The 15428-nt window shown below is 33.7% G+C and overlaps 2 protein-coding genes across 4 annotated transcripts; one reads left to right on the top strand and one right to left on the bottom strand.

Annotated features, from left to right (window-relative positions):
• Positions 1-819: 819 nt before the first annotated feature.
• LOC133681739 (uncharacterized) lies at positions 820-6630 on the top strand. Of its 2 annotated transcripts, none has more exons than XM_062104860.1 (13): positions 820-1122; positions 1209-1263; positions 1351-1406; positions 1553-1653; positions 1816-1885; positions 2634-2703; positions 3070-3126; positions 3306-3373; positions 3478-3558; positions 4294-4371; positions 4498-4653; positions 5491-5643; positions 6313-6630. In XM_062104860.1, the coding sequence occupies exons 1-13, from the start codon at positions 988-990 to the stop codon at positions 6394-6396; spliced, it is 1164 nt and encodes a 387-aa protein (XP_061960844.1). In that variant the 5' UTR covers positions 820-987; the 3' UTR covers positions 6397-6630. The 2 variants fall into 2 exon arrangements, with proteins under 2 accessions (XP_061960844.1, XP_061960843.1); XM_062104859.1 differs by having other exon boundaries at positions 1206-1263.
• Positions 6595-10395, bottom strand: LOC133681741 (uncharacterized). 2 transcript variants are annotated; one of them, XM_062104861.1, is made up of 14 exons: positions 10225-10395; positions 9832-9942; positions 9652-9714; positions 9474-9572; positions 9177-9257; positions 8970-9088; positions 8759-8860; positions 8354-8470; positions 8060-8125; positions 7865-7931; positions 7664-7717; positions 7475-7564; positions 7161-7199; positions 6595-6981 (listed from the first exon to the last, which is right to left on the bottom strand). In XM_062104861.1, exons 1-14 carry the CDS (start codon positions 10252-10254, stop codon positions 6886-6888), a joined length of 1134 nt encoding a protein of 377 aa, XP_061960845.1. In that variant the 5' UTR covers positions 10255-10395; the 3' UTR covers positions 6595-6885. The 2 variants fall into 2 exon arrangements, with proteins under 2 accessions (XP_061960845.1, XP_061960846.1); XM_062104862.1 differs by having other exon boundaries at positions 9652-9711.
• Between the last annotated feature and the right edge of the window lie 5033 nt (positions 10396-15428).

Genomic DNA, 15428 nt, shown 5'->3' with positions numbered 1-15428 from the left:
TTCCACTACCTTATGTTAATTTATTTAGTGTGTATATTTATATCAAGATATGTATGACTTACAAATTATTAATATCTGAGATGTGTATTAAATGATATTTCCTTTCTGAGTTGGTTGAACTTGCCCTTTCATTTTAATATTTATTTAGGTTTTTAGCTTTCATTAATATGTCGATATTTGATTGAGAGTTCCTGCTACTTTGTTTGTTGGTATGCTTTACTTGCTTCCGCAAAGCTTTTCTTTTAGTTTTTAATTTAATGTCTTTGATACTCCACTATTATACTGTTTTATTTAAGTTTAGAATTTGATAATATAATAAGTATTATAAATATTTGTTTTTGTTCTATTTGATGATAAGGAGTTTTGAAGTATCATTTGATTTTATTGTTTGAAGAATATTATTTATTGAAAGATTATGAAACACTGTGAAATTATTAAATAATTTATTTTTGATATGTATATTATAAGACTTAGCGTAAATAAAATGTTTTTATGACATTATTTTTGTATTGCTGTTTATTGGATCCGGAATTTGGGTCGACACAAGAATAGCAATAAATGTTTATAACTTGAGCATTAATACCAAGCAGAAACCTAAACAAACCCAGGAAAAAGAAAAGAGCAAACTTTTACTATAACTTGAAGTTATTAAAACCTCGTATGACTAAGTGAGAAATACTGAAAAATCACATCAACTTGAGCAGTGAAAGTTACTAATTATAACAACACATACATACTGGTGAATGATTAGAATTGAGTTTGAAGAGTGATAATCAATAACTCTGACTCCTTTTTTTTGGGAATTTTAGTATCATGCATGTGATGTTATTGTTTCAACCAAAAAAAATATGAGAGCCAGAGAATACCTATCTTCTCACTGAAACTTTATATTTTCTTTTTGGGAAGAAGTCCAACTACTCCTACTTACGTTCCATTAACGGTCTCTTTTATTCTGCTTGCACTTGCATAAGCATAACTCAATCAACAATGGCAATTCTTCAACCACAAATCCCTTTGTCTCTTTACCCCCATCACTCTCCTACTGCAGCACCTTTTCTTTGCACGCCCTTCAAAACACCAAGAAAACCACTCAATCTCACCTGCTCATCCAAAGGCCAAGATGTACGCTTCTTTTTACTTTTTTTTTCTTTTGAATAATTTGGTTGTCATGTACAAGTAATTCCTTTTCTCCCTTGAATTAAAAGCAGGATTATCTGATAGATGCTCCTGTTTCTGCTGGAGATGGGTTTTCTTTCTCTGGAGGTGCCCTCCTATTCTTGCCTTTTTCCTTATAAACATAAAAATTATGAACTTGATAAGACATTGATAAGTCGTGTGTTTTTGTATCAGGGAAATATTCAGACGGGCCTAGCCCGTCCGATGAATGGTTTAAGCAAGGAAAGATTGTATGTTTTGGTGTCCTCATTTTTTTTTTTTATATATTTTATGCTGCAGTATTTTTGTATCATGTAGATATTATATTCACAATGTCTATTGGCTGGCAAGAAAAAAAGGGAAATGTTGCTGGATCATAGAGGGTTCTCTTTTGCAGGTGAAAGCTCATCCTGTTTCTGGCACTGGAGATAAGGCGAAAGATCCTATATTTGGACTTAAAATGGGTGCTGCTTCTCAGGCCTCAAATGATCTTTTCAGGTGTTAAAAATCTCGAACTATGTTCGTAACAGTTATACTAATTTTTTTTATAGGGGTTTTTGTTATAGGCTGAGCTATATAATATCAAGAAATTGAGATTGGATTATTTGCAGGGCTTACCGATTGAAACATGCTCTCTCTATATATGATTTTGTGCAATAGATGGTTTTGCGTGGAAAGCGGAAATCCTGATAATCCTACTGTTATATTAATTCATGGTTTCCCTTCACAGGTGAGCTCTTTCTTCAACGGCTGGTATTGGGAATTCAATTATCTTTATGCAACATGCATTCTTGTTCTCTCTCCACACTCTCACTTAGAGGACTTGTGATTTTTCATACAATCTGTTGGATGAACTTGTGTTAGTGAATCGTGATATTTCAGTTTGGCTTAGCAGCAGCTAAGTGCCTGTAGGTGTTTAGTACAATGCCTTGGTCTAAAAACTAAAGGCACTGCCATTGTTGGACGACATTTAGTTGTCTCTCACAGAATGTTTTATGACCAAAATTCAGTCAAGCATGGCTGAATGTTTGTGATTTTCGCCGAAAATTCAGCCATATCATAATGTTTTGGATTGTTATATTTATCATTCTATAACTTATGCCATGTAATTCAATGTGTATTTTCTTCTCTTTCGTTTTTCTTTTCACTTGCATATTTATTGAATAGCAGTCATCAAACCATCAAGAAAGATCTCATAATGCTCACGTTCCTAAACCATGCTCAAATTTGATATAGAACAGTTCAGTTAATGGTGTTTGATGCTGGTTAAATATCTGCATTTGTTCATAGTAGAAATCTATGTGAAGCTACATGATTTTTAGAATTACTTTATGTGTAGCTAGCTGTTGTCCATGTTCTTTTCATCTGATTTCAAACCCCATTCACTAGCATATTGTCCTTGATATGCATGTCTGTCATTGTCGTTTTTTTGACTTATAGAAGAGTTTGATGCATAGTCTTAATATATTCTGTCACAGGCATATTCATACCGCAAAGTTCTTCCCGCTCTGTCCAAAAATTATCATGCTATTGCTTTTGATTGGTTAGGTAAGATCGTAATTCTTGTACTGTGAATTGTTTGTTTTCAGATTATAGTGTTGATTTTACGACAAAGTATGGAAGCTTCAGTCCAATTATCGGAAATTAAATGCATGAGTGTGGCAATGAAGCTTGAAATAGTTTATAGACAATACACAGAGCTTTCTTAATGTCTTAACCACGTGGATCACAGTTACAATAGTGGTTAGAAAAGGATTCTTCAACTTCAACGGTTGATTTCACTTGTAATCGCTTTCATGAAGATCTTTTTAATTACATGTTAATTTTCCTGAAGTGACCTGCTTTTTGTGAATTTACTCTGTAATCAGCTTTAGGCTAGAATTGATTGCAGTTTTGACTTCACTTCTTTTACAGGATTTGGATTTTCAGACAAGCCTCAACCCAGATACGGATTTGACTACACTATGGATGGTATTTAGTTGTGTTTACCTTATCAGCCTTAACAATGGCAGGGGTTCGGGTTAAAGATGAGGTCTTCTGCCATTGTTTCATGCTCCAATGGGTATCTTAGGGGAAAGAAGACGTATCGTGATATCATATAGAGGAAACGATGTTCATAGAGTGTTTTTTTTTTTGTTATGACTTTGCAGAATTTGTAGCATCCTTGGAGTCCTTAATCAATGAAATTGCCACTGAGAAGGTATCGCTTGTTGTGCAGGTGTGTTTTCCTACTTTTCATCCAAAAGCATTGATGCACAGGTTAAATCTTTTCATCATGTACTATGCAACTGAAGAACTTCTAACTTTTGATGTGCTTCTCAGGGATACTTTTCACCAATTGCTGTCAAATATGCTAGCAATCTTCAGGGAAAGCTCAATGATCTAATACTCCTCAATCCCCCAGTACGTGTTTCTTAAATCTCACCATTTAGTTCTCGCTTTCTGTTCATTACTTCATGTATCATTTTCGTCATCCTAGAACTTCTAAGATCAACCAAGTACATAACTAAACGCCATACAGTGAAATTTTCCTTGATGTTTTTAAAATAGTAATCTTTTCTCCTTTTGGATTCGACAATTGACCCACACAACAAGTGCAGCCTTATCTATACAGTAAAAAACCATTTTAGAGCAGCAGCATGCAAGAGTAACCCGGCCTCCATAACATAACCCACCCCACTCCCTCCAAATTCTTGATGTGAACAGGATTTGATTCCAAGTCTTGGCATGATGCCAAGAAACTTTATCAGCTAAGCGGTGACTTCTTTAGTTTCAGTACCGACTTACCTTCATTTTTCTCTATTCAAATTTTCCAGTCAAGAAATGAAAGGAAGAAAGACTCTGTAGATGTCTGCAATTTCACAAATCTTATTACTCATCCCTCACGCCTCCTTATTACATGCTCTTCTCCTTTCCCAGCTATTACCCACATTTCCCATGTTCTCTTTCCATCTACAGCTAACTTCCCTGCTCTATGGTGACACATTTTTGTTTTTTCACATGAAAACGGAAAGCTTGTAAGGCTCGGTGTCTTCCAATGTATATCTATCGTTAGAATCATGAAAAAAATTATATTGTATTCTTCGATTTTTATTTGAGGATAATTACTGAAACGTGCTGTTTTTCTTACTTTATAAGCTAACTGCCACACATGCCAATCTTCCATCAGCCTTGTCCATTTTCAGCACCTTCTTACTGGGTGAAATCTTTTGCCAGGTAAAAAGATTCATTTTATGTTCCTGCCAATGACATGAGGCTTGTGCTTCTATTTCTATTTCTTTCTTTGTGAGCTTGTCCATCTATTGGTCCACAACTAATGACTTCACACCTGTGCCGAAATAGGATCCTTTAAGGGCCAGTGACAAAACCTTGACCAGCTCTGGACCCTATAAAATGAAAGAGGATGATGCAATGGTATATAGAAGACCTTATCTCACATCTGGGTCTGCAGGGTTTGCATTGAACGTGATTAGTAAGGCCATGAAGAAGGATCTAAAGGTAAGTTCAACATATATATAAGATCTTCATTTTCCTCATCATCTAAGAGCTTGTTAAAATACACTTTGACACTTTCCTTTTTGAGTCTCAAGGCCTACTTAAATCGAGTCAGCACTTTACCATTACCTCTGGCGTCTATCTATGCATCTGCTGCTTCTTCGAGCAGTCAGTCTCATCAGTGTTCTTTCTTCTACTACTCACCTGTGCTTTTCAGAATTTTCTTTAGTTTTTTCAAGAAAAAGAAAGAGAACATAATAGCATTAGCAGTATCAGTCTCATCTCAACCAAGAAAAAGGCTTGCATTAATCCAACCGAATGACTTTATTTGTCTGTATTTCTGTAGTTTAGGTTAAACGACATGAGCTGGTCTACCTGATTTATTCCACATGACAATTCTTGCATGATTCCCGGGCTAAAAATTCACTGCATGCTCACATGTTATCATCTTCACGAAGAGTCAAGGGTTTTGACATCAGTGTTAAATGTGCACATTCTTAAGATAACATACATACCATTTACTTGATGGTCTTAGATGAAAAAAAAGAAGATTATCTTGTCAAAAACTTTTCTTCTGTTCACCATGCACGATTTTAGCTCAGACAATTTAAGGCATGTGTTTGAGGTTACAACCGGCCTCTACTAATATTTTTAGTTGTAGATTTGGAACAAGTTGATTCTATTACATTTTGTGCCATAAACGTTTTATCTTGGTAAAGGGCTCCTGGAGTTTGTGGAAACCTGAAAGCAAACTAACTTACAGATTGCTGTTGTGAAATAAGTTTATCACATGTTAATTAGTCCTATTCATCTTAGAGTTCTTCTTTCTTTACATCATAGGCCTATGTGGAAGAAACAAGGAAAACACTCTTGGATGAAAATTGGAAAGTTAAAACCACAGTGTGTTGGGGCCAGAGAGATCGTTGGTTGAGCTATGATGGAGTTGAAGACTTCTTGAAGAATTCCAAACATAAACTAATCGAGCTTCCAATGGTAGAAACTCTTCTCTTCTCTGGAAAAGCTCAAAATTCATTTCTCTCAGGAGAGGAAGCAGCAGCATATTTTGTACCGTTTACTTTTGCATCATTTACAAATGCTTACTCATCAATCATTATTGATATAAAGTGCATTCTCTGCCATCCCTTTTCTTTTCCTGGACTAGTAATTTGCAATTTATTGTTTTGTTAAAAAACCGGAAGACATGTAGAGATGTCATTGGAACTTAAATTGCACAATAAAAATCTTATGGAGCGAACCCTTTGTGTCAATGCCTTATAGCTGCTCTTCTTCCATTTTTCTTGTGTGTGGTTTCATCAATATCTGTTAAGCTACTCATTTTTTTTTCTTTGCTTCTGCATATTGGGGTTTAAGAGGAGTAGAATTGACTATTCTGTGGTGCTTAATCCTCAGCTAATTGCTCCCGAATATTAATGTTTACTAGCCATTCTCAAATAATGTCTTCAAAGTTAATCTTTATTTATCACTTGGTTCATATTTATGAGGAATAGCTTCCTGCTTCTGTATTGTTTTTAACCCTTTCTGCTACCCAAATTGCGTTGTGATTGATTCATTTGGCCTGGGGTTCTGACCTCTCTTTCCTTGCGTTCTTATCCACTTTCTTTAGTTATGCTTCTGACACTTAACTTTTTTTGCATTTTGAAGGCTGGTCATCATGTACAGGAGGATTGCGGTGAAGAACTTGGAGGAATCATTTCTGGAATCCTAGGCAGAAGGAGCAGAATTTGATTCTGTCCTACAATCATCTGTGGTACTGGTAGTTAAATGTTCAAAGAATTTAACTACCTAGTCTTTTGCACGTTATGTTATATTTTCAGCTAAGATTCAGGATAGAGACATGCAGGAGGAGCATCACTCAATCAGAGTCTGGATATGCTATCTTTTCAGATTTAAACTCTCCTATTTGTAGCAAGTAGCAAATATATATATCAAAACATTTGTTTTTCAAATTTAATGATACTACCTTTTAATCTTCTTCAAGAATACATATTTTTCTTCAATCGCAATCCATTTCTAAAGGAATTGTTGCTTTCTTCATTTAAAAGAATCGACAGCATAGACTACGATCTCAAGCTTTATTCACAGCTACTCATTGATAAGAATCTGGTACTACCTGGTAAGTGTTGTATATTGCAGAACACAGTTTTGTTCTCCTCCCTCACTTAAACGAGTTCAATGTCACAAAATAAAGCTCTAGTATTTCATCTGCGTCAGTTATTATCGATACGTATCAGTCCAACATTCATCATCCTTAACAGCCTTCTTCCATCTATTTTTGAACCTCTCTAGCTCGACAAATGACCATTTTTTTACCTGCAAAAGCCAGTTTGTGGAATGATGAACAGGACCATGTAAAATACTTAACAGATCCAATAAAGGGCATCTTTCTGCTTTTGATGATGATATTGACACCGTTTTGGCTTCTTACTGAGCCATCCACCAGCGGGAAACTGATAGGGAAAAGTTTCTACGCTTCAGGAACCAGAGCTTACCGAAAGTCTGCCAGCAGATTGACCGGACGATGATTGTGCCTGCAAATTCAATCATCATTAATTATAACACTGGACTTATAATGAAAATTCAAACTATTGATGATGGATGGAAAAAATGTGATATAGATGAGGCTATTAGTTTTGTTTGCCTCTGGCAAAAAAAATCTATGAGATATGGCATCAAGGAGCATATCATCAATAGAAGATAGGATCGATAAACTGCTGAGCTCTTTTAGCATACTGGCAGAACTGAAAAGGAGTGCCAAGTGCTTTGCTGAGTGAACTAATTGCAGTACAAATTAACTATGTCTAACCTTTTCTGATGCAGAGCCTCCTAGTGTAGGAAGACCATAATGAACTATGTACTCGGAGTCAACAATCCCAATGCTTTTGGTTCGATCACCCTGATAAGAGAGAAGAATTTTTTTAAACAACGTAGATATATTTTTCATTTTTTTTTTCTCCAAATAAAGGCATATGTAATTTTAGAATAGGTTAGATGCCTGTGCGCAGTAACCGAGCTGAAAATCTAAGCCCCACCCATGAACCAAGTCATTCTGACAAAAATATGAAAGAAAAGGAGTAAGGACACAGTTGTTAGATCAATGCAAGAAATTACATGAAGCATTACAACAATAAGAGAAAATGTTTAAATTTCTTTTGTAATGATCTTCCAAAGATTAAGTTTTATAAAGATGCCAGACCTGAATCATATGCCATGTGCAGCGCCAGGAAGCTTTTGAGAAAACCGGGGCCATCATTTCTACAAATCTGCACTAACAACATTCTTATTTCTTTTCACAGCACATGAGAGACTCAACCTGAAAGAAAAGGTAGAGGGGACACGCCCGAGAACCAGAAACTACCAAATTAGGAAGTAATGAATGCAGAATTTCTACCCTGTGCATGGAGGCCTTGTGCTGTTTTCATCACACCTTGTCTGACCAATTATCCTGAACACCTTCCTGTTAACACATTATTTGAACTAAAATTAAAAAAAAAAATTAATGATAAAGAACATTACTTCCGTCAAAATCTAGCTATCATCGACAGCAAGTCTGACAAGGAAGACACGAATTTGATGTAAAAAGAAGAACGATAATAAAGCCTCCAAAAGAAAGTTTTCTCTTTTGTTGTTGTTTTGTTGTTTGAACAAATCCAAAAGCAAACTTTCTCGCAGAAAAAAGTTAAACCTGTGTATTCTTGATCCATTTTTTCTCGTCGTAAGATGATGATGCACCTCTGAACTTTCTGGATCAAGTGCCGGCTGTGATATGTCAAGCCCTTCTTCTTTAATGATCGAAAGATATCTGTATTTCAGTAATTGAAGACGGAACATTAGTTTATTGGATGATTACCAAGAGCAATACACAATCTATTAAGTTTTCCACATATAAAATCTGTCTTTAATGTTGTTTTAGAACAGTGAGATTTGCTAGCCTTGGTCCAACTCCAAGATTGCAATATGTTGAGGATAGGACATTGTAGTTGCTTCTACTTCATATTAGTAGCAGAGGAAAAAGGGATTAATTTGGCAACTACAGAGGGAGTAGATCCCGAAGGGACAACTAAAACAAAGGTAATACATATGTCGATACCTTCCAGCATGAAAATCGTCAACTCCAAGGTCTTCATCCCACAGGAAGATGTAGTCATACTCCGAAACAATATCCGGGTGTAAGAATCGCTTTGCAAACCACCTAACTCACGTAAATATGGCAAAATTTGTACCGTCATCGAGAATTGAATGAACATATATAAAGCCAGGTGTAGAATGTATCTTAATTCCTAGAAGATATAGCTTGTTACCACTTAGTTTGATTTATGGCAGATACATGTATAGCACGATGATGCCATTCCATATCTCTCCATTCATCTATGATGCCATCATAATGGAAAAGCATCAGAACAAAATCAGTTGATGGAAACTGTGACAAATCAACAGATAGACAGATCAGCATTTGTAGAGACGAAAGAGGCAATGACGAAGAATGAAATTAAACAGGGTGTAAAAACCTTCTGGATAATTTTCTTGACGCTCAGTTTTTGCTTTATTCCAACTGCCATGGCCAGCACATGTTTTGGTTTCTTTGTTTTCTGTGCCCAAGATTACAAATGATATACCATGTCAGATTATCTATTTTTATCCAAATCAAAACAGAATATGCATATGGTGTCTCATAAACAAGTTTGGTTCATGCATGCGTAAGCTCGACAGCACCAGGTGGTCATTTTTCTGGTGCAGGACAAAATCCTATCTATACAGAAGAAATTTAAACTCTGAAATGTAACTGGTGATATGAGATCATGCACCTTTTTGTCGTCGCCCCATAACGATCGCATTTCCATGTCGGACATTGGAGACACAATACCTTTAGGTAGTGTCTCAGTTCCTTTAGGCCTCTTTTCAGTCTAAATGTACACACAGAGGAAATTAATAGAGTTAATCACTACACAATAGGAAAAGGGACCGGAATTTGGATCGACAAACCTCGCAAGTCTTCGGTCTTGTGTCCCATAAAACAACATTCACTGATGTCCATCCTGAAATCTTCTGTCAAAAAATAAAAAAACCTCAGTGTTTGCCATTTACAGGATTCAATGACACTGATACATGTATTAGTGAAACTGTTGAATCAAATGTGAGTGACTGAAGTGAATATGTATGTACCTGATTATAATCTGCGAACAAAAGTACACTCCCAATAAAAAAACCTGCTGAAAGTAGGCATAATAAAGGGAGAACTCGGCGAAGACATAATCTATGGTTTTTAGACTCGATCTGCGAGCAAAGAAGCAAGTAAGAAAGTAAATATATGTGGAAACTCAAATTCAACCAGGTCTTGTGGCAGTGTCGTTGATAAAACTACAAACAAAGTCACACAAAAACTCAAAAGACTACAGAAAGAAACCCATTATAAAAATCTAACTTTTTTCCAAGATTACTAATTCACTTCTCCTCATACAGAAATCAAGCTCATTCACACCACCCTCATTATTATTCTAGTGAAAACTGAAAACTGAAAACAACATATTAAAGCTACAAGGGAGCTGGGAGGCTTACGGAAGTTGACATGTTCATCTTCATCTTCATGCAATGAGCTTGTGAAAAAGTACAAGGGTCTAGTACTGTTTTACATGACAATAAATGAAAGCAGAAGAAGAAAAAACAAGAGTGCAGATGCAGTCAGAAAAGACTTTTTTTTTTTTTTAATAAGTTACTCGGGTCTGCAAAAGTTCTATTAGAAAAGGGAACATAGAAATGGATTTTTAGCTTTAAAATAGTCTAGTTATCTTTTAAAATATATGCATCTAACATGTATTGCGTGATAATCTTTGCCTAAATCACGTGGGAAGATCCAGATTATTAGAATAAAAAGGGGTAAAGTTTCCTGCTTTAGAAGCAACAATCCTCATCCTTTCTATCAGTTATTGTAACACACGCCATTTTTAATAAAATTCACATTTTTTCAGTCTTTTTGTCCTCTAATATTCATTGGAAATCCCCCCAAAAATTAAAATAATCAGAATTGCTTACTGGCATTCCTATCAGGTTGGCATGATTGCATCAGATTCGTGCACCTGAGACTAAACCTCACACTCATGAGTCATGCCCTTCAAGCTTTTAAGAAACCATTTTTTATGCGATATTTTCTTTTCTTCTCCTCTTGTTTTTTTGTTTTTTTTTTAGAGGGAGAAAAATTCATGAATAGGAAGCTATGAAGACACAACATACAGGAAGCTTTTATTATCGTCATCATGATATAAAAATAGAAGCAAAACCAGTAGATTAGCCACAAAAGAGCATGGAAATTCATAAGAGTAGAGCAGTACTCCCAAAAACAAACGGTTCCCGATAACAAAATCAACAGCAACAGGCTTCCAAATTGAGTTCAGAGTAGCAGCATGCAGCTGTGGAAAAAGTTTTCTTTGATGCTAAGGGCTTTCCATGCCCGTACTTCTCTCTGTTTTTGGTTCCAGGCCAACTTACTAGTTAATTGAAATTAAGTCCCTCTCTCTCAACGATTTTAACGGGGGAAAAAGGACAACCAGACCAAGTCTGAGTTGAGAATGTCCATATTGAAATCGAGTAGGGATATCTTATGGATACACTAATTTTAGCACTGCGAGCAAAAATGTACAGAAAATTGCTAACATTAAGAACCTTGGAATCTAGACATCATTTATCAAAGGACGTACCTATAATAAGCAAACCAACTTCCATGACAAACTAAATACTACTTGTTAGAATCATGGACATTTTTAATGTCAAATTAAAAGTAGAATCTGATCACTTTTAAGGTTTTAAGAATTATTCTCTAACATGAAATATGTGATTAAAACAAATTAGGAGTGAATAAAATTGATCTAAAAAATCCTTGCTTGACATGTATTTATGAAACCTAAAATTATTTATTCCACAATGGATAATTAAAAGATTTTCTTATAATATATATAATATGAAGTTAAAAAGTCACAAATTAGCCTAAGCAAATGGATAAATAAATAAATACAATATTTTCTTATAGTTTATGGAGCGAGAAATTGAAAAATCATAAGCCTAAACAAGATGGTTTTCAATTTTAAGCATGGCTTCTCGAACTAGGCTTGAGTTTGAGTTTGTTATAAAATAATTTTTTGGCCATAAATATTTTTTTTTTAAAAAACCATTAGTTTGTATAACTAATGAATAAAAAGTCTGAACAATCTTCTTCTTCAGCATGAATAATTGTTTCTTGAACATAAAACATCAAATTTTAAAGCCAAGTTGGCATGAAAAAGTTTATAATCAATAGATTTTTGGATTTCAAGATAGTTAATTCTACAACTGTTATAAGCTAATTTTAAGAGTTTTATCTTATCTTGTACAATATTCATGTTGAAGTTCTGGTTCTGAGTGAATCTTTTTGAGTAACTATAATTATTGAGAACTAATCACAATCTTGAAAACAATTCAAGAATTACATTAATAATAAATGTAAGGAAATGAGAGTTGAAGTCATCATTTTGAAGTTTAGGATAATAAGACAATAAGTTACTTGGAAGAAGAGCCAACTCTCCTAGTATGACCTTTATGACAAATATCGATAAATAAGTTGCGAAGTCCTACAATAAAAACTAAAAGAAAAAGCTTGTTATGAAGGAGAAGAGAATTACTAAAAAGTTCAATGACAAATGCTTTATCTATAAAAAAACTAAACACCCAACCAAGAATTATAAAAATAGGTCTCAACAAAAGAACCCTAAAGAGGGAAGGATTGCCCAATCCAATATCACTAAGGTCATTGACTTCATAAACAAAGTTTCAAAATTGATTTTGTCTTCTATTGTCTCTAAAGTCAATCATAAGTAGTGGTAGATTGATAATCATGCAACAAGACATGTGTGTGTTTAGAGAAGATTTTTTCACTTATAAAAAGTGGACGGTGAATAGTTGTACATGAGAAATTCATCAATATCCTAGGTACTGGGCATTGAGAAGGTCATACTAAAGATGACATTCGAAAAGCTTCTCACCCTAAATAATGTGCTTCATATTGTTGACATTAGAAAAAACTTAGTGTCTAGTTCAATGTTGAGTAAAAATGGTTTCATGATGGTTTTTGAGGGTGACAAATTTGTACTCTCTAAAAACTAAATATTTTTAAGAAATGGATATCTTTATGATGACCTCTTTAAAATAAATATAATGACTATTATAACTAAAGATGAAGTTAATAATAAGAATAATGCATCTTCTTCTTGCTTGCTTACGTCTTGTGATATGTGGCATGTCAAATAGGATATGTGAATTATAATTCTATATAAATATTTATTAATCTTGAATTATTACCAAGTATGGTTTTTGAGAAAAATCATCAGTATGAGGTTTGTATAAAATCAAAATTCACAAAACCTTCTTGTTCTCCAACATGGTTACTTTGATCTTAATACATACTTACATTTTGATAAAAAAAAAATTCACAAAACTTTCTTTTCAAAGAATTAAAAAAGTAGTGAACTTCTTGATTTAATTCACTCAGACATTGGTGATTTAAAATTTTCCATCTTTAATTTGCATAAAATTTAAGAATCCACAATCAAGAATTGAGATACTTACCTAAAAAAGCCAAAATTAGATTATAAAACCCTAGCCTATTGATTACTTGAATTAAGAACTAAAGTTATATAGCTAGCATGCCATAGAGATGATCTTTTTGATAAATTCTGAAAAGTTCAATGAAGAATCAAAAGCTAGACTACTCATATAGTTTTTATTCAAAAACCAATCTGTCTTCACACCCCAATAATGAAAAGTTATTTATATGTTTTACTTAAATAAAAATAAATCTTAATTAACTATGAGTTGAAAGTTAGACCCAAATAACTAACTAACTTAAAAATATGGGTAAAATAACAAAGCCCAAGTCTTGTATAACTAAAATTCCAATATGCATTGTAACTTGTAGGCCTTATCAAAACCCTTCCCAATGTATAATTGCTATAAAATTTTAACTCTATAGGAAAAAAGATCTTTAAAATCTTCTGTAAAAATTTCAGCTTGATCCAATACTTGAATTGAAAGTTATGATAATTAATATAAAGTTGTGTTGCCAAGCTATAATACATATTAAGTAGCCCTATCTTCTGCTTGGATCACATTGATAAAGGCTTGATCCTCTTTTGAATTCAACTTTGTCATAACCCAATTTTAACCCGAATTTTCTTACTTTCTTGAAAAACTCTGAACATAGAAAAAACCTTAAAAATATATTTTTAATGTATTTGTGTTGTTTTTAGCATTTTCAACATCTTTTAAAAAGAATTAAAAATTCAAAAAATTACTTTCAACGCATTCAGTTTTTAATGCACTCATTTTAAAATCATTGATTTATTTTTCTCATTGAGTCGACATTGACATTGCCTTTTCAAAAAAAAAATATTTGGACAAGGGGATTAAAAGTGCAAAAAAACAAAAAGGGCCAAAATGATTTTGGGCTACTTGGTCACCAAATTTGCTTGGGGACCAAGTAATTGGGAGGAAAAAGACAAATTATTTTGCTTATAAATAGTGAGGGAATCTCACACACAAAAAGAGGGGAGAATTTTAGAGAGAGGCGATTATAAAAAAAAGAAAAAAAAAACTAAAAGAAAAAAAAAACTCTCTCCAGCTCACATATACCCACACAACACAAAAAAAACCTAACCTTTTTTCTTTTTACTTTAGTAAAACGTATAAATACCCCTTGAAAATTAAAGTAGATAGAGGAAAAACAAAAAGGAAAAAGAGAGGAAAAACATAGAGAAACACATTGTGAAACGACCTTGGTATGAAGGTTCGAGAGCCTAAAATGAAGGGTCTAACAAGCTTTAAAAGGAAAAGACAGTGAAAAGAAAAGAGAAGGAAAATAGTAATCAATCGTTAGCAAGCTTAGAGAAGGTATAATCATGTAAAAGTTCAAGGGTGGAGTCCACGTGACCTGCCTATTCATGCTTTCTTAATGTTTAAACCTCTTTTGATGTTGTTTGAGCTCATCTTGTATTTTTTATTTGATTTTAGTGCTAGAATAATTTGGTATTTTATGGTAGAGTTTTTTTTTTAACATGTTTTAGATTGATCAAGCTTTCTTTATGATATTTTGTTTTAGTTTTAGTCAATAATATGTTAGTGAGGATTGCATTAAAGGCATGGTTCATGGTTTTGATGCTTATTTGATTTCGTATCTTTAGCCTAATACCATGTTAATGATGTATTTAAGGTATTTTGATTGGTGTTTGAATCTATTTTGTAATAAAATAGTAAGTTGCTTTTGTTTGTAAAGGTTAAGGATTTTATAAATATGTTGATCAATTTGATATTTTTAATGCAAGTTATGGTTTATACAAGTATGTTTTGGTATATAGATGTTAAAAATATCAAGTTTTGAATCTAAATAGCATGAATATGTTTGCTGTTTAGACACCCCTTTTATAGCCTAAAAAAGATAGGTGGTTGTGAAACCATTTGTGAGTCTAAATGTGGTTTTCAAAAACTAAATCATATAGAATTCTTTCCCATTTTGCCTCTAATTTGTTAGGGGACCACTCTCCTCTCTTCTTCTTTTTTTTTCTTCTTTTTTCCCTCTTCTTGGATGTCTATCAAACTCTTGGAACTTCTAGAAAAAGTAAGGAACTTTATAGTTAAAACTTGACAAAAAAATGGTTGATTAGGGGTGATCCTTTCATGAATTAATCGTGGCAAATAAGAGGTTAATGAAGCCAACCAAGCCATAGATCTTGTAGAGGGGA

Source organism: Populus nigra, chromosome 2 (genome assembly GCF_951802175.1).
Source record: "Populus nigra chromosome 2, ddPopNigr1.1, whole genome shotgun sequence".
Lineage (NCBI taxonomy): Eukaryota > Viridiplantae > Streptophyta > Magnoliopsida > Malpighiales > Salicaceae > Populus > Populus nigra.
Note: the sequence above shows the minus strand (reverse complement) of the source record. Positions and strands in the feature narration are given on the sequence as shown.